This window comes from Nelumbo lutea, chromosome 5 (assembly GCF_056320005.1).
Source record: "Nelumbo lutea isolate HS-2025 chromosome 5, American lotus-T2T, whole genome shotgun sequence".
Taxonomy (NCBI): domain Eukaryota; kingdom Viridiplantae; phylum Streptophyta; class Magnoliopsida; order Proteales; family Nelumbonaceae; genus Nelumbo; species Nelumbo lutea.
In genome coordinates, this window is record NC_142688.1 from 74,288,489 (window position 1) to 74,313,109 (window position 24,621).

The 24,621-nt window shown below is 37.7% G+C and overlaps 2 protein-coding genes across 5 annotated transcripts in view; one reads left to right on the forward strand and one right to left on the reverse strand.

Moving 5' to 3' along the window:
- The window catches only part of LOC148852921 (alpha/beta-Hydrolases superfamily protein), an 87,376-nt gene extending 69,160 nt beyond the window's left edge, over window positions 1-18,216 (forward strand). The window contains exons 10-14 of one of the 4 annotated variants that reach the window (XR_016099112.1): window positions 10,714-10,779; window positions 10,919-11,040; window positions 11,219-11,390; window positions 17,519-17,682; window positions 17,810-18,216. Coding sequence is in view for 2 of the 4 variants with exons in the window: in XM_088944252.1 (XP_088800378.1) it covers window positions 10,714-10,779; window positions 10,919-11,040; window positions 11,219-11,390; window positions 17,519-17,587 (429 nt within the window). In the remaining 2 variants the exon portion in view is untranslated. The remainder of the gene's footprint in view (window positions 1-10,713; window positions 10,780-10,918; window positions 11,041-11,218; window positions 11,391-17,518; window positions 17,683-17,809) is intronic. The other 3 variants (XR_016099111.1, XM_088944252.1, XM_088944253.1) reach the window with 3 other exon arrangements.
- A 4,303-nt stretch (window positions 18,217-22,519) lies between these two features.
- On the reverse strand, window positions 22,520-23,551 carry LOC148852922 (uncharacterized). The gene is made up of 2 exons (XM_088945869.1): window positions 23,423-23,551; window positions 22,520-23,083 (listed from the first exon to the last, which is right to left on the reverse strand). Exons 1-2 carry the CDS (start codon window positions 23,549-23,551, stop codon window positions 22,520-22,522), a joined length of 693 nt encoding a protein of 230 aa, XP_088801995.1.
- Window positions 23,552-24,621: the final 1,070 nt, after the last annotated feature.

Genomic DNA, 24,621 nt, shown 5'->3' on the forward strand with positions numbered 1-24,621 from the left:
GTGTCATTAAATCAATTCTGGGTGATGCTGATATGTGGACAAATGCCCCTGAGATCTGTCCTGAAATTGATGGAAATGAAACAGTGGAGAAGACAAAGAATTAGTGTCTTTGGAGAAAAGTCAGGGGTTATCATACTTTCATGGGTAGTAAGCACTTTGCATTCATACTTAGTGGAGGCCTCACAGGGGAGGAGAGTGGGACAGTATTGAAGCCAATGGCAATATGGATTACTCGACAAGGTTAATTGCAAGAATGAGTACGTCCATAAGATAAAACAATTATTTTTGTCAAACAGATATCTGTAGTGAAGGTTATGGATATTTAGTTCAGGACTACATCTTTAAGCATTCTCTTTCCAAGAAGAGATGCTTCACTAATTTTGTCTTTAGAGAACTGGAAGAGCCAGAGAAAAATTTTGCCATTTTGGATTGGAAGAAACCATTGTGTTGACTGTAGGGAAATATGAGGATGAGAATGATAGGATAATTGAACTTTTTCCCTAGAAAATTTCATAATTTGGGACATAGTGGAATCTCAGGTGGCAAAGGAAGATGTTATTTACAGCTGTAGGTTAAAGTGGGACAGGATCTATTTTGGAAAGATCACTGGAGAAGGAATTAGTGGAAGATTTCTTTGTGAACTGTTGAGCTGGGCCGATTTCAAGTTATTGGGCCCAGTCATTTATTTTTTATTTTTAAGTTGTTAAGTTAGGAAGTTATTGGGCTTTAGGCCCATTAGTTTATGTTTTTAAGTTGTGACTGTTCAGATACTTAAAGTAGCCATCCTACTAAGGGCATTCTTGTAATCTTTCATTATTTTATTTTAAGTATTTAATTCAAAGAGGGGGTTGGCAGCCAGATCTATTCAATTCTGGCTTCATCCCACTTTCTTTTCTTCTTCTATCTCTTTCTCTCTTGCTGAAACCTTTCAGTGTCTTCTACTTTTCTTCACAAAGTATACATCAGAATTAGTTATCAGCAACTTCTACTTGGTATCAGAGCAGGCCGAAAGCTTCTTGAGCTGCTCTATCATGCAGCCCTAGATCGGCCGACTGCATGGTGATTTGAGAGGCTGATCAAAGATCTCAGGTAAGCCCAGTTTTTGGATTTTTTGGTGGATTTGTTTTGCCCTATAGCTGGGCTAGGGTTTCCCATCAAATTCAAGAAGGACTAAAGAAAGGGGGAGTCTTGTTTTTGTAGGACTCTTCAATTTTGACCTAGGAAGTGGCGCCCTAATTTTTTAGGGTTCCTTGGAGTTTTCTGAAGAGGGCGGTTCAAATCCTACATTTTTGGAGGTCTCTGGAGAGAACGGCTGCCTCTTCTCTCCCTTCTCCTGTCCCGCAGAAAGGGAATCTTTTGTGAGAGGATCATCTAGGGTACCAAAAGGGTGTCTGTGGTACTTGAAGGGATTTATTTCATATTCTTTCATCTTAAAGTGACCTTCTAACCCTTTTTTGAGAATTATGGAGGGTAACGGAGCTGAAAACAAACTCGAGAGTGAAATGGGACCGGTGGAAGGAGGTGTCGGAGACCTTTTCAGGGTTGGGACCATCACTACAGTTAAGTTAGATGGTACAAACTATTTAGAATGGTCACAATCTGCAAAGATGGCCATTGGTGCTCGTGGGAAGTTGGGGTATATCACTGGTGAGGAAGTGAAACCCGAGACTAACAGCACCCGGTGGGTACATGAAAATTATATGGTAATGACTTGGTTGTGTAATTTGATACTGCCCCATATAAGTAAAATTTTTTTTGTGGGCAAATATAGCTAAGGAAATATGGGATGGGGCTGTAGAAACCTACTCACAGAGTGAAAATGTTGCTAGGACCTATCAGTTGAGGAGTCAGATTATTGCTACCAAGCAGGGAGATAGACCTATTGCTGTTTATTTTTTTGGCCCTTAAAACCCTGTGGCAGGAGATTGACCATCTGGAGACAATTGTTTGGGAAACCACTAAGGATGCAGCTGCCTACCAGAAGCTCTTAGAGAAGTATAGAGTCTTTGAATTTCTTGCTAGTCTTAATCCCGAATATGATATTGCAAGGCAACATATCCTTTCCAGGGTAGTGTTACTCTCTCTCAGGCATATGCCTTTGAAATTGAATGAAGACCATCCGCTAGAAATCTTGAATGATTTTTGGTATTTCTTCCTTGGTTCGCATCGGGTATACCCAAGTATATCTAGAATAATCATCAATGAGGGTAATGAAATACTTGTAGCCACTCTCAGATGGTAAAGTAACAGGGCCCCACACATCAGAATGAACAATGTGAAACGGAGATTCAGATTTACTATTTCTTTGAAGAAAATGAGTTCTACAATGCTTACTCAACTGACACGTTTGACAAGAAAAATTAGAAATAGACATTGACTTAAACAGTTCTGGGAATACAACTTTCAAAGACTCAAAAGTCAAATGACCAAGACGACAATGCCATAAATAGACTTTTTTCTTACAGGACTGACTCATAAACTGACTCATAGACTCTGTAACATGAAGACCAGCCTTATTCTCCAACATGTAAAGTCCATCAGCCATATGACCCCTACCAATCGTCCTCCCCGAGGCCAGATCCTGAATCACACAATGAGAAGGGAAAAAAGTCACTGAGCAATTCAAGGAATTAGTAACACTACTAACAGAGAACAAATTAATGGGAGAGTATGATCCATTGGCTAGTCTCACTTTGTCTCTTCCAGAAAGAGGGTGATAGGTTTGAAAGTAAGAGGACATACCAATCATTTGTTTTGATGTTCCAGAATCAATGATCCATGGAGAGTCAAGGGTGTGAGAAGCAACATGGAAAGCAGTGGCAGGGTTACCTGACATGGATGCAAATGAGGTTGAGGGAGGAGCATCCATCTGATGAATTGCTCTACCATAGAGCTCTAAATGGTCACGGAAGGAATTCATAATGTCCTCCCTCGGGTCAGGTCCAGTGAGATGTGTCTGAGTCACAGTAGAAATGGGGGGCTGATTCTCCCAAGTAGCCATGTTGGCTATGTGATGTTTCTTTGTATTTTGCTGTCCGTATTTCTTATTCACCTCTGAACCTTGCTTCTTAGCTAGATCTTGAGCCCATTTCGGTTTCCCATGAAGATCCCAACATGTGTCTTTGGTGTCTCGGGGTTTCTGGCAATGAGTGCACCACAATTTGTCCTTCTGTTTTTTTCTAGAGATCTCCTTTCCGGGAAGAAGATCCCACACCAGTAGAGACACCCCCTTTTGCAACCAACACAACAGCATCCCCACTAGAGCTCTTCATCAAATTTCTCCTGCTTTCTTCAGGCTGTATAAGAGCATAGACTTCCTGAACAGATGGGAGATCTTTAGTGTTGAGAATCTGAACCCTGATAGATTCATACATAGGATTCAGACCATGTAAGAATGCAAACACCATTTGCTAGGAGACAAGCTGTTTGTACTTCTTAGCTTCCTCATCACATTTCCAATCCACACTCTGGTAGTGATCCAACTCCTTCCAGACAGATGTTAAGTTAGAGCAATAAACCGATAAACACCTCTCCCCCTGTCTACAAATAGAAGATGTTGCCTGTAGTTGATAAATTTTAGCATAGTGTCGCAATTCTGAATATGTAGACTTTGCTTGTTCCCAGATTTCATATGCAGTTTCAGCCCACATGAAATTCTTCCTGATTTGAAGTTGCATGGAAACCAAGAGCCAGGACATAACAATATTGTTCTCTTGATTCCATCTATCATATTCAGCACTCCCGGAGGATGGTTCTTTTATCCTCTCATTAATATAGCTTGTCTTCCCCCTTGCAGTGATGTATAATTTTATCCCTCTTGACCACTCCAGGTAATTTAAACCATCAAGAGGGACAACAGCCATAGGAAAGGATAGGTCACCCCCACCCATTCCATTCAGCATTGAGGAAACTCCAAATGTGGCTGAATCTTCACTGCCCATGATATCTGAATAAAAATTGAAACAGCAACCAAAAGAGTACAGCCGTACAAGGCTGTTTCAGAGATAGGTCCTTCTGACCACCGGTTTCACTGGGAGCAAAAAAAGGAGCACTGCTGTTGTAGTACAAGAACATGTCCTTCTGACCTACAGTTTCACTGAGAACAAACAACAAACTGAACACTGCTGTTGCAGTACAAAAACAGGTCTGAATGACCTAATTAGTAGGCCTGATAGCTAACCAGTCTAGGAGATCAATAGGGTAGCCGAACAGTCAATCAATAAGATTAATATTGAGCAGACAATCAATCGGCTAAACAGACCATCAACAGTCCACAATACCAACAAAAAAAAAGGTTTGAATACAGTTACTGTGTTAAGGAATAGTCACTTAACAGTAGGGCAGCCAAACAGTTCATCAAACAATAGGCAGTCGAACAGACAATAGTAGGGTAGCCGAACAGTTCATCAAACAATAGGCAGCCGAACCGACAAGGATGATAGTACCTCTTTTAGTTTCAGATGATAGTCTCCCTATGGTAAACCAGAACTCCTTCTACGAATCCTAAAACAATAGGCAGCCGAACAGAAGATGGGCAATACTTCTTTTAGTTTCAGATGATAGCCTTTCTGAAGACAGAACACCCTTTACAAACCGCAAACAATAGTCTCTCTACAGTCGAGCAGACAGAAGGAGCAACTTCTGGGTTGGAAGACGAAAAGACTGTAACTTTTGGGTCGAACTGATTTCACCAGATTAGGAGTTCAATTGGAGACAACACTGGATGCAACAGCAATTAGCTTGACATCACCCTTCAGGCCTGGACGACTTGCTCTGATACCATGTTGAGCAAGAGCAAGTGAAGAGAGGAGAGGAGAAGAGAGAAGAGAGGTGAGTCAAGTGACTGAAAGCCCTCCAGAACTTAGGGGGCGAATGAATGAATTTATTATTTCTACTAGTACAGTCGAATAGTATAAACATAAGAGAAATTACAACAGTACCCTTATGGTACTAAACCTGAATACATAAACAACTGTCAACAAGGCCCATTACAGAAAAACATAAATAACAAGAAAGAATAAACAACCTATGGGCCATTCGGCTCATCTTCTCTACACTCCCCCTCAAGCTGAGTGTAGATGTCAATCATGCCAAGCTTGCTGGTATCATGCTGAAGTTTTGCCATGGGAATGCCTTTGGTGAGAAAATCTGCCAACTGTCCTTCAGATGTGATGAAAGGAAGACACACTTCACCCGAAGAGATCCTTTCCCTAATGAAGTGTCGATCAACTTCAATATGCTTGGTTCTATCATGTTGCACTGAGTTGTGAGCAATGTTGATGGCAGCTTGATTATCACAGTACAACATCATTGGCTTGTCATACTCAACTCCAAGTTCTTCTATCAATGATTTTAGCCATAATAATTCAGAAACTCCATGTGCCATGGCCCTATATTCTGATTCAACAGAAGATCGAGCAACAACCGATTGTTTCTTGCTTCTCCAAGAAACAACATTACTAGCCACCAAGCTGCAATACCCAAAAGTAGATCTTCTGTCATCAATGTTTCCGGCCCAGTCCGCATCGGTGTAGGCTTCAAGTTTCATATGACCATGCTTGGCAAACATAATACTCTTTCCTGGGGAGCCCTTCAAATAACATAGGATTCTCTTTGTTGCTACCATATGAGTGTCTCGGGGAGCATGCATGAATTGGCTAATGCAACTGACTGCATATGCAATATCTGGCCGAGTCATGCATAGGTACAAAAGTTTCCCAAGAAGTCTTTGAAAGATTCCTTTGTCTTCTAACAATGTCCCTTCTGAGACTGAGAGTTTATGACTCGTATCAATAAGAGTAGCAACTGGTCTAGCACCCATCTTTCCAGTTTCAGAGAGCAAGTCAAGAACATACTTCCTTTGGGAGATAAGAATCCCATCCTTGGATCGAGCCACTTCTATGCCAAGAAAGTATCTCAATTCCCCCAAATCTTTTCTCCAATCTTTAATCTCAAACTCTGTATGGAGAAAAGATTTTAGATCATGAATTCCTAAAACATCATTACCAGTCACTACAATTTCATCTACATACACAATGAGGTATACTGCCAGGGGTCCACTCCTCTTCACAAAAAGAGTATGATCGGACTGTGTCTACACATAACAAAAGTTAACAAGTGTTGTTCTAGATCTCTCAAACCATGTTCTAGGGGACTGTTTTAGTCCATAAAGAGATTTTTTCAGCCTGCATACCTTCCCTTTCATATCAGTTCCATACATCCCTGGAGGAAGAGACATATAAACCTCCTCATGTAATTCGCCATTCAGAAATGCATTTCTTCACATCCAATTGATAAGGGGGCTAGTCAAAGTGAGTAGCTAAAGCTAGAAGAACCCTCACAGATGTCATCTTGGCAACAGGTGCAAAGGTCTCTAAATAATCAATCCCATATGTTTGTGTATAGCCTTTTGCAACCAGCCTGGCCTTGCACCTTTCAATGGTGCCATCAACTTGGTATTTGATAGTAAAGACCCACTTACAACCGACTGGATCTTTCCCTTCAGGCAAATCCACCACTTCCCATGTGTCATTCTTGTATAGGGCATCGATTTTAGATCTCATAGTATCCCTCCATTCTGGAATCTTAAGAACTTCTGACACAGACCTAGGAATAGGATGAGAAGCAACAGAAGAGAGATAGGCAAAGTATGAAGGTGAAAGCAAACTATAAGAAAGGTGCTTGGAAATGCAGTGTATAGTGCACTTCCGTTTTCCTTTCCTAACAGCAATGGGAATATCATGGTCAGGGAAGGATGAATCCAAAAGTGCTGAAACAGTACCTGTTGTCTCTTTTGAGACTGGAAGTGTATGAGGCTCATGTGTTGTAGGAGAAACAACCTGCACATTTCTGGATCATTGCCTTTGATACACCTTGGGATTGAGGATAGGACGAGGAGGTAGAGTACTGGGACAAGGAGAATGGAACGACTGATCCACCCTTGATACATTTGAAGGAGAAGCAGACACATCAAGGGACTCAACAGGGACAGGAAGAGGAAGAGCAAACACCTGTGACAAATCCTCCCCCTATGGACAATGTCCTTCTGGAGAGGAACCATAAAAGGGGGAAAGCTCATCAAAGGTGACATCATTGAGACAATACTGATTGCCAGACTTTGGATCAAAACAACAATAACTCTTCTGTGTGGGGGAATAACCAAGGAAGATACACTTTTGAGCTTTGGGTTCAAATTTATGCCTTTGGACACTTGGAACATGTACATAACAGGTGCAGCCAAAGACACAAATAGGAATAGGAAAAAGGTCCTTGTCCGGATGAAGAAGATTGAAGGGAGAATTAAACCCCAAAACCCTGGATGGCATACGGTTTATAAGGTAGGTAGCAGTAAGAACAGCATCACCCCAAAACCTAGTAGGAACATGTGAGGCAAATAAGATACTTCTTGCAACTTCAACAATATGCCTTTTTTTCCTCTCAGCAACCCCATTCTGTTCTGGGGTCCTAGCGCTTTGATGAATAACCTCCATGTCAGAGAGATAGCAGGATAGGTTTTTCTCAAAGTATTCTTTTGCATTGTCAGATCTGAAGATTTTAATCCTGGTATCAAATTGGGTTAGAACAAATTCATGGAATTGTTTTACAAGTCTTGGAACTTCATCACGGGATTTCATCAGGAATATCCAAGTGAACCGAGAAAAGTCATCAATAAACATGATAAAATATTTGTAGCCACCCATGGAGGGTAAGTGGTAAGGCCCCTACACATCAGAATGCACAATATTAAAAGGAAGAGAAGATCTTTTATTGCTCAAAGGATAATTGTTTCTACAATGCTTTGACAATTCACAAGACTCACAATGAAGACTGGATAAACTAATTCCCTTAAACAGTTCAGGGAATAGATGACTCAAGGCAAAAAAAGACAGATGACCAAAACGACGATGACACAACATAATCTGACTAACAGACTCTGAAGAGACAGATCCGAGAGCAACATTCCCAAGATGATCAGTGCATTGTCCTGGAGTATCAAGCAGGTATATTCCGTTCGCCTCATGGCCACTCCTAATCACCTTCTGAGACTCCAGATCCTGAAAAACACAGTAGGAAGGAAAAAATGTTACACAACAGTTTAGTGACTTGGTTAAACTACTCACAGACAATAGATTTGTATTTAGTTTAGGTACATGGAGGGCAAAAGGTAGGAACAAGGAATTCGTAGCCTTGATGGTTCCCTTACCAAAGATAGGGGCAAGTGAACCATCAGCTAAAGTGATTTTATCACGTCCAGGAAGCAAGTCATATGAAACAAACAAGGTAGACATATTGGTCATATGGTTAGAAGCACCTGAGTCAATAATCCAAAGGATCTTGAGATTACCTGAAGTGGTAGCATGATTGGTAAAAGCTCTTATACCTGAAGGAGCAAATGCTGAAGCAACAGAATATCCTGAAGGGTTGGAAGGAGAGGTCACATCACTCAGCTGACTGATCATCTTCCCAAACTTTTCATATTCTACTCTCATGGCTGCCAACTGTGCAGAAGCAGACATCTCTTCACTATCTGGCCCGGCAGCTACATTTGCACTTCTGATCTTTTACTATCATGTTTTTTCTGAAACCGAATGGGAACAAGATTAGGATGTAATTTCCAGCACTTGTCTTTGGTGTGCTTCGGCTTCTTGCAGTACTCACATATAACTTCTTTCTTTCCTGTGCCACCAGAAGTTCCAGCATTCCCTTTAGGTTTAATCCCCATATTGGCAAAGTGATCATTAATATCAGCCCCTTGAACCTGGACAACCCTTCTGCTCTCTTCACTAGTCACCAATGCATAAGCTTGTGACAAAGAGACACACTCCTTGGAAAGAATATTCTATTTTGTGATATCATATTCTGGGTTTAGTCCAGTTAAGAACTCAAATACCCTATTCCTTTCAACCAATTTTCTGTAGGTCTCTGCATCATTGGTGGTGTCCCAAGTTACAGTTTTTATTAGGTCAATCTCTTTCCATAGGGACTTCAAGGTTGAGAAATATACAGCAAGAGGTTTGTCCCCTTGCCTTAAATTCTTTACATCACTTCTCAATTTATATGCCCGGGCCACATTTAGTTTTTGGTAATAGGTTTCTGCAACACTGTCCCAAATTTCTGTTGCTGAATTCATCCATAGGTAGTGTTGGCTGATTTGTGGCTGCATTGAGTTCACAAGCCACCCAATGACAGTGTAATTTTCTTGCATCCACTTCTCGTAGGATGGATCATCTTCTGGGGGAGCCTTCTTACTCCCGGAAATGAACCCCCACTTTCCTCTACTACATACATGAATCTTTACTGATTGTGACCTTGCCAGATAATTAGTTCCATCTAGTTTAACTGTGGTCTCAGTCAATAAGGAATCACTTGGAGTCCCCTGAACCAGTCCATATTCATCACCACTTTTGTTTTCAAACTCTAAGGAGTAAATCATGTAAACACTCCAAATATGATTTCTGATGACTTCTACAAGTATACTGAATGAGGACAAGCAATAACAGAGTTCAGCCAACCACAAGAAGGCAACACACTGAGTTCAGCCGACCACAAGAAGGCAACACACTGAGTTCATCCGACTACAAGAAGGCAATACACTGAGTTCAGCCTTCAAGAAGTAAACAGAAAATTCTAGGCACTCAGCCGAAGTACCTTTTCAAATCTGGACTTCAAGGTAAATACCACTTGGTATTGTTGAAATAGCCCTTTTTGCAAACACAATGTAGGCAATAGAGACAACCCCACTGTCAAAAAAGAGAAAAGGCCTCAAGAACAGTTCGTACAGCCCCCAAAAACAACTAAATATAAGTAATAATCCACAGCCTTGTTACAAGGATGTTTCGGCAGTTTTGACAGTCCAAGAAGGAGTGAAAAAACAGCCCAGAAATTACTGGGTTAAACCAGATTCAATGGCAGCCGAAGGTAGTACTAAACAACCAGAGTTTTCAGACACTTCAACAGTCCAAACACAGCCGAGAGTAATACAGAACAACCAGAGATTTTCGGACACTTCAACAGTCCAAACACAGTCGAAAGTAATACAGAACAACCAGAAAACTGAGCACAACTTACAGTTCGAGCTTCAAAACAGAATCGAGTTGTTCCCCTTCCTTTTTTTCTCTGATTCTTCCTAGCCACCGAACCACTTCTCCAAGAGATTCTAGTCTTGGGCACTTCCAATGACCTCCAAGAACAGCCCTAGAATATTGAAGTTCGGTATGCTATGATACCATGAAGAAAACTGAAGAGAGGAAAGCTTGAGAGTTCGGCAATGAGGGTCTGAGAATGAGAGTTTCGAACCTACTCTCTCTTAGCACCCTAACACTATTTTTTTAAGATATATTTGAATAATTACAAGGAGGCCCTTAGTTGGGCAAGAATTTACAAAGAACTTAATATAGACAGGATGGGCCCAGAATAAGGCCCATTACAGAAAAATATAAATAACAAGAAAGAATAAACAACCTATGGGCCATTCGGCTCATCTTCTCTACAAACTTCTACTTGAACAATAACATTCTAGAGCAAAAAAGTGAAACATAATGAATTCTAAAGTTAAAAAAAAAAAAGAAAAGATGAAGGAAATGTGCAAGTTAGATTAGATTTGTCTTAATATTTAATAAGACTTGTCTTCCTTTTTATCCACCATTTAATTTGTATTTTCTTATTTTCTCTCAATCATTGATGAGTATTTGATTAGTTTACTTTGGGATGCAGATTTCCTCAAAACGGGATATTGTAAATGCCCTTGTTCATGAGGGGTTCTCTAAAGATGTGTCACAGGTTTGTTTAATCTCTGAAGATTTATCTTGTAAAAAGTTTATTTGCTTTTGCATTACAACAAGATTGTTCAGGAAGAATTTTCTCATTTACTATGTTCCATTTAAATCGTGTGCTTTCTTACTCTTGTTTTCTGTTTCAGTGGGTGGTAACTAATCTTCGCCAGACCAGCACTGATGCTTCATCATTATCTGGCTTCTCATGGATATTTGATCTCAATGGCATTGCAGAGATGTATAAATCATATGAAGAAACAAATTTATGGTATTTCTGTTCAGCAAATCATGTTTCACTTTCACTTTGTGTTTTCTTTTTTCCTGTATGATTATTTTCTGCTTCCCTTTCCCTGATGTTTGACTGGAAAATATTTCCTGTATCATGTTCCACTAATTTTTGAAATTCAAGTTGCCAGGCATGTTTTATCTAGTTTAAATGCTTGCAGGAAAGTTGTGGAAGATGTGCCTCAAGGTGTTCATGTCAATTTCTTGAAAGCAGAAAGAAGCTTGCATAGGTGGGCTCTTGGAGATCTCCAAAGGATCCATGCTGCTGAGGAGTTGGCTGCTAATGAGGGAGGTGGTGTTGAGATGCATGTCCTTGAAGATGCAGGGCACTGGGTATGTAGCTTTCTCAGTTTAAAATTGTATATTTTTCAGGCTGACAATTTAATAAAAAGCCTCTTCGAGTAAAATTTTTCAGCATGAACCAGGGCCTAAGGTTTAAAGTATTGATACAGAAATAAGCTGATACTTTATGGTTTTTTGATATTATGGATATGTTCCATGGGTCAAATCGCCAAAACTCATATATCCCACTCATATCCACATTATTTACCAATACTCAAGGTATTGGTCTATATCTCTGAATATGGACAGATAATTGGAAAATATTGGCTGATATGTTACAATTTTTTAACAAAATCTATCCAATGATAGGGTTTAATTTGTCTAGTTATAGTTTGTTTATGTTTAAAATTTCGGAGTCATTGCATAAGTAGGATTAGAGTTATTGAGTCTTCTTTGAATTAAAATAGGATTTGATTGCTTAATTGAGTCCTACTAGGATTATTAGGTCCTTGAAAGTTTGACTCCTAAGACTATTATGAGTCTGACAATTGGATTCCTAGAATTATTATGAGTTTAGAGTCTATAAATATGTATGGATGTTTTACACAAAGGCAATGAAGTTTATTTTCTTCAGCCTATGCTAGCTATGGTGAGTGATCCCCATGCCCTAAAGTGATTCTAGGCACCCTGTAAGTGATTCCAGGTATTTTCTCTCTTCTTTCTCTCCCTATTTTCTCTCATATTCCTTCAAGAAGCCATTACAGCCATCAACAGCCATAACATTCTGATCCAAGAAGACCATTCAACATTCTATAAGGACTAGAATTGAGCCAGTCCTACATCACTATTGCTCTGAGGTAATAAAAGGAAGGCAAACTTCTCTGGAAGCTACCCTTTCTCTTATAAAATGCCGGTCACTTCAATATGCTTTGTCCTGTCATGTTGAACTGGGTTGTGAGCTATGTTGATCGTAGTTTGATTATCACAATAAAGCATTAAGGGCTTATCATGTGTAATAGCCATCTCCTCTAGAAGTGACCTAAGCCATAACAACTTTAAAACTCCATGTGCCATTTCCCTATATTGGAGAAGATGTGTAAGAGAAAAAGTGATCGGTGGAGAGATAACTACAGCTCATGTGAGTTCAGGAAACCAGTGGGTAGATCTATTTACAAAGGGGCTGTCTTGGGGCAGAGTAGATTACATACATGACAAGCTGGAACTATATGACATATATTCTCCAGCTTGAGGGGGAGTGTTAGAGTCGAAAGTACAAGGGTATTTTGGTCCTTTGTCCATCCAATTGAGAGTGAATAGTCTGTTTTATTCAAGTTTAAGTTATGTGTCTCATCCTTAATGAGGGACAATACTGTCTTTTGCAATATAACTTATACATTATAAATACAAAGTGGGTTGGTTGGGTGGTGTGACTTTTCTCTTCTGGCCGAATCCTTCTTCTCCTCTTTCTCTTCTTCTTCTTCTTACATACTTCGGACCTAGGACTGAATAATATTAATCAACCTATTCACAAAGATAAAGCTAGGTGTAATGAGAAAAATCATCAATAAACAGAATTACATATTTATAACTACCCATGCAAGGTAAATGGTATGGCCCCCACACAACAGAGTGAACAATATGAAAAGGAATTGTAGATCTTTTATTACTTGCAGGATAAGAGTTTCTACAATGCTTTGGTTACTCGCATGACTCACAATGTAGACTTGACAATTTATTTTCTTAAAACAAATTTGGAAACAAAAGACTCAACGAAAAAAAAGAAATATAACCCAAACAATAATGATATAACATAATACGACTAACTAACTCTAACACATTTGAACCAAAAGCCGCTCTTGGAGGTGATACTTGACTTTGTCCAAGCATGTCTAGTAGGTATAATTCATTCGCCTCATGGCCACTCCCAATCACCTTCTGAGAATCCATGCCCCGAAAAACACAATAAGAAGGTGAAAAGGTCACACTGCAATTCAAAGATTTTGTCAAATTACTAACTAAAAGCAAATTAGTGTTTAATTTAGGAACATGAAGGACAAGTATAAAGTGAGGGTGTTTGAAGTTTTGATGTTTCCCTTGCCAGAGATAGGAGCAAGAGATCCATCAGCAAGGGTGACCTTATCTTCGCCAGATGAAAGCTTGTAAGTAGAAAATAAATGGAACACACTAGTCATATGGTCAAAGGCACCAGAATCCATTATCCAAGGGATCCTACGATTACCTAGGATAGAAGCATGATTCGTAGTAGCACAAATACCTGAATGGGAATATACGGATGAAGAGGGAACTGTCTCTGATGAAGTAAGTGTTGTAGCAATAGACTCCAGGTGACTAATTATTCGGCCATACTTCTCATACTCGGCCCTAGCGGTTACTAGTTGCTCTCCCATTGACTTCTAACCACTACGCCCTTGTTCACTCTGTAAGGAGGTGGCTATTATTTGCATTTCCACCTTTCCAGTTCTCATTCATTTTTCCATTGTATGCATTCTTGAGTCTGGAAGGTATAAGCTCTGGATGCAACTTCCAACAGGTGTCTTTAGTATGTTTAGGCTTCTTGCAGTATTCACGAAGAACATCTTTCTTCCCAATGTTGACCTTCGGCTTCATCCTAGTATTAGCATAGTGATCCATCTATGGCTCTATAGATTGAACGTGTCTCCTACTCTCCTCACTACTCACCATAGCATAAGCCTGAGATAATATCACCTCATCCTTCGCCAAAACATTTTGTTTCAAAATATCACACTTCGGGTTGAATCCAATAAGGAACTCAAAAACTCAATTTCTTTCCACCAACTTTTTATGTGTTTCAGCATCCTTTGTACACCCCCAAACCACAGTCTCCATCAATTTAATCTCCTTCCAAAGGGATTTTAGTATGGAGAAGTAAACGGCTAAGGGCTCCTCTCCCTGTCTTAGATTATTCACATCATTCTTCAATTTGTAAGCCCGAGCAACATTCAATTTTTGGGAATAGGTCTCCATGACACTATCCCACACTTCCTTTGCAGATTCCATCCAGAAGTAGTACTGGCTAATATGTGGCTGCATAGAATTCACTAACCAACCCACTACTGTGTAATTCTCTTACATTCACCTCTCATAGGTAGGGCCATCCTCCCCCGGTTTCTACTTGCTCCCAGTGATGTAACCCCATTTCCCTCTACTACACACATGTATCTTAATAGACTGAGGCCAAGCTAAATAATTGGTCCCATCTAGCTTCACAGTGGTCACTACTCCAAAAAGATTTTCCTTAACCCCCATATCCAAATCTGGAATCTATGGGATATTTGGTTTCTCTGTCACTTTGCTCTATTGAGTGAAATGGAAATCAAAATAAGTCTCAACTAAGCTAGAATTGCTACCCCAAGCAAAAAAAAACTACTCTTCAAACAGCCAAATCTAGAGTTTCACAGGACCCACCCGAATGGGAGAAGAGGAGAACGTTCAATTACTCCTACCAGAGGTTCCAGAACCCTGCCCAACTCAAATCGCCCTTAATTAAATTCAATAGGCTACCTTTTGATCCCCAAGCACCAACTTCAAAGTGTATCTCTAGGACCTATAACTAGTTTTCTCCAATTGTCTAGGGTTTTCAGGAAAAAAACTCCAAGAACCTGCCTTAGGCTTCAATTGGGGATGAAAAAGTTCACAAAACCTCTCCAAAAACCCTCCCAACTGGGCTACATAAGCTGCTCCCTAATCATCCAATCAATTCTCTATTCACATTGTGCATGGGCAAAGAGAGAAGAAAGAAAAGGTGAGAACCTGCTCTAATACCAAGTTGTAAATCACACCTGCAATAATCTGAATTAAAAGAAAAGAAACTAGAGAAAAGAAGATTGAAGAGAGAGAAGTGATGGAAGACGAAGATGGAAGAAAAGGAAGAAGAAGAGAGAGTAGTTCTCAACCTCTCTTCAGCCCCCAATGTTAAAAAATAAAGACAATCACATGAGTGCCCTTAGTAGGGCATCCATCACTAAAGCCAGCAATAAGAAACAATAAAAAAAGAGAAAACAGGCCCATAACTAAGGCCCACTACCTACTAACACAAGTCATAAGCATAACTTGAAGAAAAACAAAGAAACTAAGGCTCATTTGGCCCATTTTCTCTACAGTAAGGATCACAAGAGGCACTTAAATATGGGAGCAATTGGGATATGTTGGTGTATAATGATGAAAATGGCCAAAATGGAAAATTCAAGTTTTGATGGAACAGAGAATAAACTATTCTAATTTATCCCTCTAAAAGCACTACCATTCCTCAGGATCATCAGGAAGTTGGTCCCACTTGTAACCCTTGCATTCCTATCATCACCTTTGACAGGTGCCAATCCCCACATTGTACAGAACTCTGAATTCACCAGGCTTGTAAACTGTAAAGCAGTCCTACAGTATCAAAATATGAACTTGGATTTGAGGCATCTGAACTGGTTCTTGTTTCCTTGCACTCCATGATCTCGGGATTCAAGGTCATCTTTATTGTATACCCATAAACCAAGCTCCATCACCATTATCAAAGTGGTTCTGCATTCTCTTTTCCACTCCTTAAGATATGAGTTCAGCCTTGTAGTTTTGATTGAATGCTTTTTCCCCAGATCAATAAGAAAAACAAGGCAATTTCAAGTCACAAAGAGTTTTACCATCCACATCTATGAGACCACAAAATACTTGCATCTGCAAAAGTGAAAGGGATTCTTAAAATTCTGATCCATCACTCACAGATCTTGCTACTTGGTTGAACCTATAACGGGGCCCTAATAACTGAGTTGACTCTGGGTCATTAAATGCCAATCTCCTTTGCTTTAATGCGTAAAAATGGACTTGCTCTTACTGGGAAACTTGAATAAGAAAGGTCCGCCCTTGGAGTTCCTAATTGCCATTTGAGATTTGAATTGCCAGCCTACCATAACCCAGGTGGATTACTTGCTTCCTCAACCCTTTGAAATACAGCATTTATATAATCATCTTTGGATTTCAAGCATCTTACCCATAACTGCTTCTTCCCATTAACATTTGTGAGCCTATCTCTGTTTTGAAGCTTGGGTGCAACACACAGATGTGGACAGAGAGAAATCTGTCACTGAAATATGAGTAAGGTCATTTCCTAATGTTGTATGTACGCAAAAATAAATGTGGCATGGTAAATCATATTGCAGTTAATTATTTTTGAAGGAAAGGGTATGTTGCTAGTCAATTCTGTATGTTCAATAATGGTAACAACAGTGGTTCAATGCCTAGCTTCAGCAGTCCAATAGAATTTGTGATTTTTTCTCTTGCAGCTATCATGATGGGCCACAAAAAATCATGGAGGCTAGAGTAATTCTATGAGCAACTGATCCATGATAAAATGTAGCATTATCGTATCATGATACCCCATCACAGCTTGAAACTGATATCTTTTTGGGGTGATGTAAGAATTGCATTCCTCGTTACAGGTCCTAGCTCAGAGAAAAAGAATTCAGCCTGTTCTTCTATAGTAGCTCAGCTCACATTAAAAAATAAAAAAAAAAAAAAACACCTACAGTAAATAATGAGATTTCTGAATAGTAAGTGATTATAAAGGCATCATATTGAGCTCAATAGGCCAAACACACCTTAAGAGATAAGCGGTTTTTACCATGATGGTCTATCCTGGGGTCTATTTTGGGTGTTAACCCAGGATAATCCATGTTATTTCATATTGAAACCTGGACAGTTCTCTCTTGCAGAAAGGAAAGAGATTGAAGATATCTCTTTGTATTGTTTCTTGCATGCACAAATACATACATACTGTTTCTATGATGGCATATTGCCATATCTGAACTCACACAACCGAAGATAACAATACCCTCTAAAAGAAAGCACTAACACAATGCATACACTTGTTTTTGGAGTACGATAACCAGTTATGCTCCATTTAGAGAAAGGGTTATGCTAGTCCAGTCCTGAGGAACACTTTGGCATGTCCCTAAAATCTAAACCATCCAAAATATTTTTGAAATTACTGTACTCGAAAACATAGGTCTAAGGCAGGTTTCAATGGGTTAAGCATTAAGAACAAACCAAAGCAATGGTCCTCAAGACAGTCTTAGCATTTTCCATGGAGAATGGAGTAGTTTTAACGTACTAATAAAAAACTTTGTTAAGTTATTCATGCTGAAAACTTTTGACAGGTCCATGCTGATAACCCAGATGGCCTCTTCAGAATTCTATCACCTTCATTCCAGGGATTCAGAATATAATGCTCAGGCATGGTTTGCGCACTGTAACTTGAAATACCATCTCTAGATATCTCAAAACAGATAAATCCTTGGTTTCTTGTGTCAAAATGTTAGTAGTACGTCTTTGGACCTCCTGTTTTCTTTATCCATTTGTTTTTTCTTAATTTTGATCGTTGTATTTTTTAGTTTTGTCACATTTATTATTCTTGAACTGTAACTTTTGTATTCATCTTCTTCTTGCAGTAGCGCTGCATGCTAGCAGCTGCATTCGCAACTTCACAACCATCTTACATAAGTACATATTGTTTTGTATTTGTATTTTGCGGCTTGACAACTGTTGGTGTTGGTTGTGAACAAAATCAAGTGCATGCTTCATTCAATAGGAGATAAGGGTACAGAGCCACTGCAATAGTTGGTTCACCACTTTATTATATAGCAATTACACATCGTCCACTGCCAAGTAATAAAGAGCTTGTATTGCCTGAGTTTCTACTTATTTGTTAAGGCTCACTTTGGAAGGAATACAGATGCAAATATGCAGAGTGCAAAACCTTATATTTTATATTATTTTGTATATACTGTACATATTTCCATTTGTACTCTTTCCAAACTGAACCTAAAATAAAGTTTTAGTTATTTGTTTATTAAAATAAGCACGAACCTTGTTCCATAATTACGTTGGCATTTCTGTGATACGCCCTTTACTTCCTACATCCTAACTTTTAGATTTCCATTAAGCCCATGAAATGCTTTTTTGTCAGAAGGGAGGATTCCCCATGCACTATACTTGGCTCTTATCTATGTATGGATAGACCAAGGTTCAAAATATTGATCAGTATTCCCTTGGTTCTATGATTCATGACAAATTAGAGATTAAGGAGGATGTTGCCCATAAAATTAATGAAGATGGGTAAAATGAAGAGGAGCATCTAGAGTCTTATGCATTGGTCAAATACCACTTGAATAAAAGGAAAATTCTATAATATAGTTGTAAAAATAGTTATGTTTACGTAGCAATGTGTTGGGCAGTCAACAAATATGTCCAGAAGATAAATGTGGAGATAGGTGGAAAAATTAAAAAGGATTGGGCCAGAAATGAAGTTATTTGAAAATATTTAGGGGGCATTCTTTTTTTGGATTTTAAGAGTGAGAAAGTTGGTTAATGTGATTTTAATTCTCATTGACCAAGAAATTCATGTTCATTTTTCAGATTTATGTGGGGATTGGTAAAGGTTTATTTTTCTGGGCCGGGTAAGTGATACCCATCACCTAGGTGGGTAAATTAACTTTCACATCTAGGGGAAAGTTGTCAATACTTGGATGGGACAAAAATGCCCCTTTTAATATGGAATTTTTATGGCTAAGATGGTCATTGCCTTATTTACATGGGAAATAAAAGAACATGGGTAAATGCATTTACCCGGGTAAGTGCATTTATCCAGGTAAGTGACTTACCGAAAAGCAAATGGGGTGTTCTTTTTTGGGATTTGGAGAGGGGGAAGTTGGTCAATGGGAATTTGATTCCTATTGGCGAAGAATCCCATGTTTTTTTCTCAATTTTATATGGGGATTAGGGAAAGTTTATTTTCTTGGGTATCACTCACCCAAGAAAGTGATACCCATCTCCTAGATGGGAAAATAAGTTTTCCACATAAGGGGAAAGTTGCCAGCACTTGAATGGGACAAAAATGCCCCTTGTAATAATGGATTTCTATGGCTAAAATGGTCATTGCTTTATTTACATGGAAAATAAAAAGAACATGGGTAAATGCACTTACCTAGGTAAGACACTTACCCAAGTAATTGCATTTACTTAGGTAAGTAACTTACCAAAAAGCAAACGGGGCCTTAGGAGTAGCTCCAATAGGTGAATAAAATGAGAAAAAATAAGCTAAGATGATTTCGTCACATGCATATAAGACCATTAAAAGCACTTGGAAGAAATGATTTTTTGCCATTTTTTAAGGGTTAAGAATATACTAAAAAGGATGTGTCAAAGTAGTAAAAAATGATTTAAGCGAACCTTTCATAATTTACCAATGATATGGAATCAAATAGAACAGAACCACAAACAAGATTCATTTTGCTAACCTTGTATTGCTAAGATAAATTTTGGATGATGGTGAAATCAAGATATGCTTTGGATACAGTGGAATGGTTTGGATATTACAGGAATAAAAAATATATATAAATCAATAAATTTAAATTAAGGTTCAAATTATTATAAATGAAGTATAAACACAAAAAATATATATTTAGTTGGTGCTGCATTAAAATTCAAAAAAAGTAGCCAAATAAGTTAAAATTGTCACAAGGTATATTTTTCATAAGCTATACTTACAAATCACGTTAAGGATTTTAACAACGTTAAAAACGCCATTTGTGAATTAATAGATAAATATGATTAGGCAGTGTTGGAAATCATTTTCAAGAAAAAGAAAAGAAGAAGCATTAGAAATGATAGAATGATAAGAATTAAAATATGCAAATATGCTTTATTAAACAAAATATATCTCTTTAACACTTACAGATAATAATTTCAATGATAAATCAATTATTTTCTTTACTATACAAACTACAATTTTCTAATTGATGCTGGCAAGACAATTTTCATCAAAGCTGATCCAAAAATGTTGGAATTTAAAAACATTTTTGCTTTAATATAGTCATGTAACATGGTGTAGTGGCAAGGGATTATGCAACTTAGGTTGGAATTTCTGTAAGATAGATTCCATGATAGCATTATAAGTTTGGTTGAAAATTCTAATTAGGAAGTTGGGGAAATTTAAATTTACAGAAAATGCAAATTGGATTATGAATGTATTGGTTGATAAAAAAATGTATGGTGGAATAAAGTGCATGAAAATTGGGTCATTCCACCTTGGGAAATTGACACAATAAACCTTTATTAGGCATACCACGTCGACATTTAAAATCTTTTCAAAACCCAATTGCATCTTAAATCAAACATAGAATATCTATGGGTCGTCAACATAAAGTCCCTTGGCTTTCCTAATTCAACCTCAAAAGTCCTGTTGTTTCATACATTTGGTTGAACTCGAAAGGGAAATTTAATTCAATTGGATGGTCTGTTTGGTTTTCAAAACATTGAAAGGATGTATTCATGATTTTCACACCATAATGGCCAGTATGTCAAGGGTGAACCAAAATCCAGTAACTGTTATAGTAAAAATCTTGAGCGTTGAGCAAGGTTAAAATTTAAGAGGCTTATTACGACATGCTTTAAATGCGTATGGATGCAGTGGAAATATATTAAGATAGGAATTGATACGCTATGGAAACTCAAACAACTTTCCAAAATAAATCAATAACATTATATTTGAGTTTCGGATGACCATAAATAAAGTAATAAGTACTGTAAAACTCTATGAAAAAATGGAGTACAATCAACATACAATAACATATATATAGTATCCAATAACTTAAGAAATGATGAAGACAAAGCAAAAAAGATAATTCTCCTCACCATGTGCGAGTTCTTCTCACCATCTGTGTGGGTTTTCTTTCATCACTACCTACTTACATAATATAAACAAGGATCAAGGTTTCAGTATCAGGTATCATATCAGATAAGTCAGGTGCAGATACACTTTGCAAATACATGAATACTAACAAAAGATATAAAAATGCTTGGATATGCAAGGAAAATAAATACAAATCTAACACTTTGCAAATAAGTTATAAACACATGAGAAATGCATACTTCAATTTGTTATATGAAGAAAGACAATACAATCAGCAATACTAGTACTCTAGAGCATTTAGACATCATAAAATAATTGTCACTCTATTTCAATTTTATAATTATAATTTTTAATTTTTATTATTTTTGGGAATATTTATTAATTTAGTATTTTTATATAAATAATAACTCCTTTTTAAATAATAAATATGTTTTCATTTTTAATATATAATTTTAAAATAAAACATATAAATCATTTAAGGTAGATAACATAAATTATTTATAATTTTTAGTTTTTATTAAATTTTTTAGAGAAATTAAATCTTAAATTATTCATTTCAATTTCTATAATTATAATTGACAAAGAAATTGATAATTTTTTTAGGGTAGAATAGGATAAATAGACAATAAATCCAATGAATAAACATAGAAATAGGGTCCCATAAAAAAATGAAAAATGATAAATAATTGATAAAAGTAAATAAAAGGAAGAATACAATAATAAAGAATATAATGGAAAGAAACATAAAAACATAAATATGCAAGAAAATAGAAATATAATTCCATAAAATAAAAGTGCAAATAGATTTTTATAAGAAAACAAAAAAAGATTGTTCGGATTAAATTATATAAATAAATAAATGATAAAAATAATAAATATAAAACAAAATAAATAAAATAATAATAATAAATAAATATTAGAAAATGAAACAAATAATAGTAAACAATAAAAAATGCAAATGGTAAGGTAGATTCTCTTTTGTGATGGTTTGTTCTTATGGTATGCTTTCTTAATTATTTTGCTTACATAGTTGTTTATTTTGTGTTATGCCTATTTGAGATCACATGTGGACTCCACCTATTGGACCCGAGAGAGGGGTGCCTAACCCCTTCCCTCTCCCATCCGAGTTTTACTCGGATTGGTGTACCTAGTGCCTCGGGCTTTGGAGTCACTATTAAACAAAAATGAATTTTGTTTTCATTCTTGGAGGTCTCATCAAATCCATTTCCATAATTGATGGGTGGCAACTCCATTCCCAACCCAAGTGAACCATTTTTCTTATGCCCATGGACTAGCAACTCCACTAGAGAGTTTTTGGACCATAAGTGGGGCCACATGGGGCCCGTTTGGGCTTGATTGTTATTTTTTGTATATATGCATGCTTATGTGTTATTTCCTTTTATTTAATAATAACTACTCATTTTCTGATAATTAGATAGTTTTTTTTTTAATAAACTGCATGCATTAATCAACCAGAAATATCACAAACAAGCAAATCGTCCACAAACGCATGAGGCTCATGCCAGATACAAGGATTAACGAAACGACAAGAAGCCCTAGCTAAGTTGTGGGCCACGGTGTTAGTTTGCCTTTTGACACAAGCCACTGAGAAGTTTACACCTTGCTGTAACAACGAGGAACACTCATGAATGAGGGAGCCAAATTCGGACAAGTTCGAAGCTGGAGCACGAAGGGCTTTCCATACTACTAGGGCATCAGTTTCAAATACCACATTTTGGATATCCATGCTGGTCACCCATTTAATTGCTGCTATAAGGGCCATTACTTCCCCTTCTTTCGAAACGAATAGACCAGGAATTGTGGACGGGTAGCCTTTCACAAAAACACCAATCTCTTCACGTATAACTATCCCAAACCCAGTGAGGTTACTGCTCATGAAAGAGGCAGTATCAATATTACACTTGAAGGAACCAGGAGGGGGAGCATGCCAATTACCATCACCTTGGTGGTTAAGATTAATAACCATGCCCAATCGCTTCTGTATTTGAGCTTGCTTCCAATCATGGAGAAGCTGCAAACTCTCAGTAACAGCATGATCAAGCAGCTTAAAATTATTTCTCCATAGCTTGGAGTTACGTTGAGACTAGATGCTCCCCAAAACCATGCAAGCGCATTCAGACTTGTCATAATTAGTTTCTGCTAAAAACTCAAGAAGACAATCAGCAAAAGAGGCATGATTCGACACATTTACGCTGATGCCAGCCTTAGACCAACAAGCTTGAGCATACGGACATGATAACAAGACATGGCTCAGACTTTCAATGTTAGTATTACAGAGATGACAGGAAGTATCTAACTGGATGCCATGCCTAGCAAGCTGGTCTTTATAGGGCAAACACTCCCTACAAACCTGCCAAACAAAGCTCTTCACCTTAGGTGGAATAGGAAGCTTCCACAGCTTATCCCATCCACCCAAAATAACAGCTTGAGAGATAGTGGTATTAAGATCCCTTGCAACCCTATATCCTAACTTTAACATGTCATCTACCTCCCATAACCTCGATCACTCAGTGTTAGCACCCGATTTTTGCTCGATCCCTTCTTTAACCCATTTCTTACATTTAGGATGCTCGATCGGACCACACCAATCACATTAAAACATGCCAAAACCCTAAGAAACTAAATTTTATCCCAAATGCCCATAAATCCACTATTAAATCTACATGATTCTTAATGTTATTTATAAAAAAAAAAAATCTACATGATTCCTTGTCGATAGTCTTGATTATGCCACATCACCATACTTGATCATCAATCAAACTCCATCACACGAAACAAAATCCTCAAACAAACAACCACACAAGATTTCAACCCTAAATTCCTGGATTTAGCCAATCATTCATCAGAGATTTAATTTTGATGCTTTAACATTATGACGCTCCTCGAATCTAAAACCCGTGATCTATACATGCTTAACATGATCAAACCCTTCCAACAGCCTCATAACCCAATCCATACCTACCCACAAAATTTTATTCCAAAATTCCCTTGTTTGATCCAACATCAAGCATTAATTCTATTTTGACGAATTTTATTGATTAAAATCTCACCTATCACGAATCTATACCACCATGTTTAGATACCCAAATAACCCCAACATATCAAATTTCATGACCAAACACCTTCATTTAATCGTTGAAAAAACAAGATTTTATTTTGGGCCGTCTCATTAATTATAAAACCATAAGACCATGATCTGAATTAAATCAGTCAATCTACACATCTAATCAAAGATCCATCACTTCCACTAGATTTTGGATGTTCAAATTTGCCTACCTACCAAATTTCATCCCAAAATTCCTCTGTTTAACCCTTCATCAAACAAAGATTCTATTTTAGTAAATCTTATTGATCTGAACCTATTAGCCACATATTTCAATCATCTCAACCCCAGTTTGTCCAATCAGGCCTCACCTCTATGTTCAGAGACCCAAAAAACCCCAGCACGCCAAATTTCATGACTAGATTCATCCGTTTAACCGTTAAACTTGAGAAATACCATTTTGACACACTAGATTGAACCGCCACATTAGCTGTCCAACCTAGTAT

What these genes read in the sequence shown, in the direction of transcription:
- LOC148852922 (XM_088945869.1), bottom strand. Translation starts at nt 23,551, where the DNA reads ATGTTAAAGTTAGGATATAGGGTTGCAAGGGATCTTAATACCACTATC. An exon ending in TGAAGAGCTTTGTTTGGCAG is followed by an intron (nt 23,084 to 23,422) that starts GTTTGTAGGGAG and finishes GAGAGTTTGCAG; the next exon opens with CTTCTCCATGATTGGAAGCA.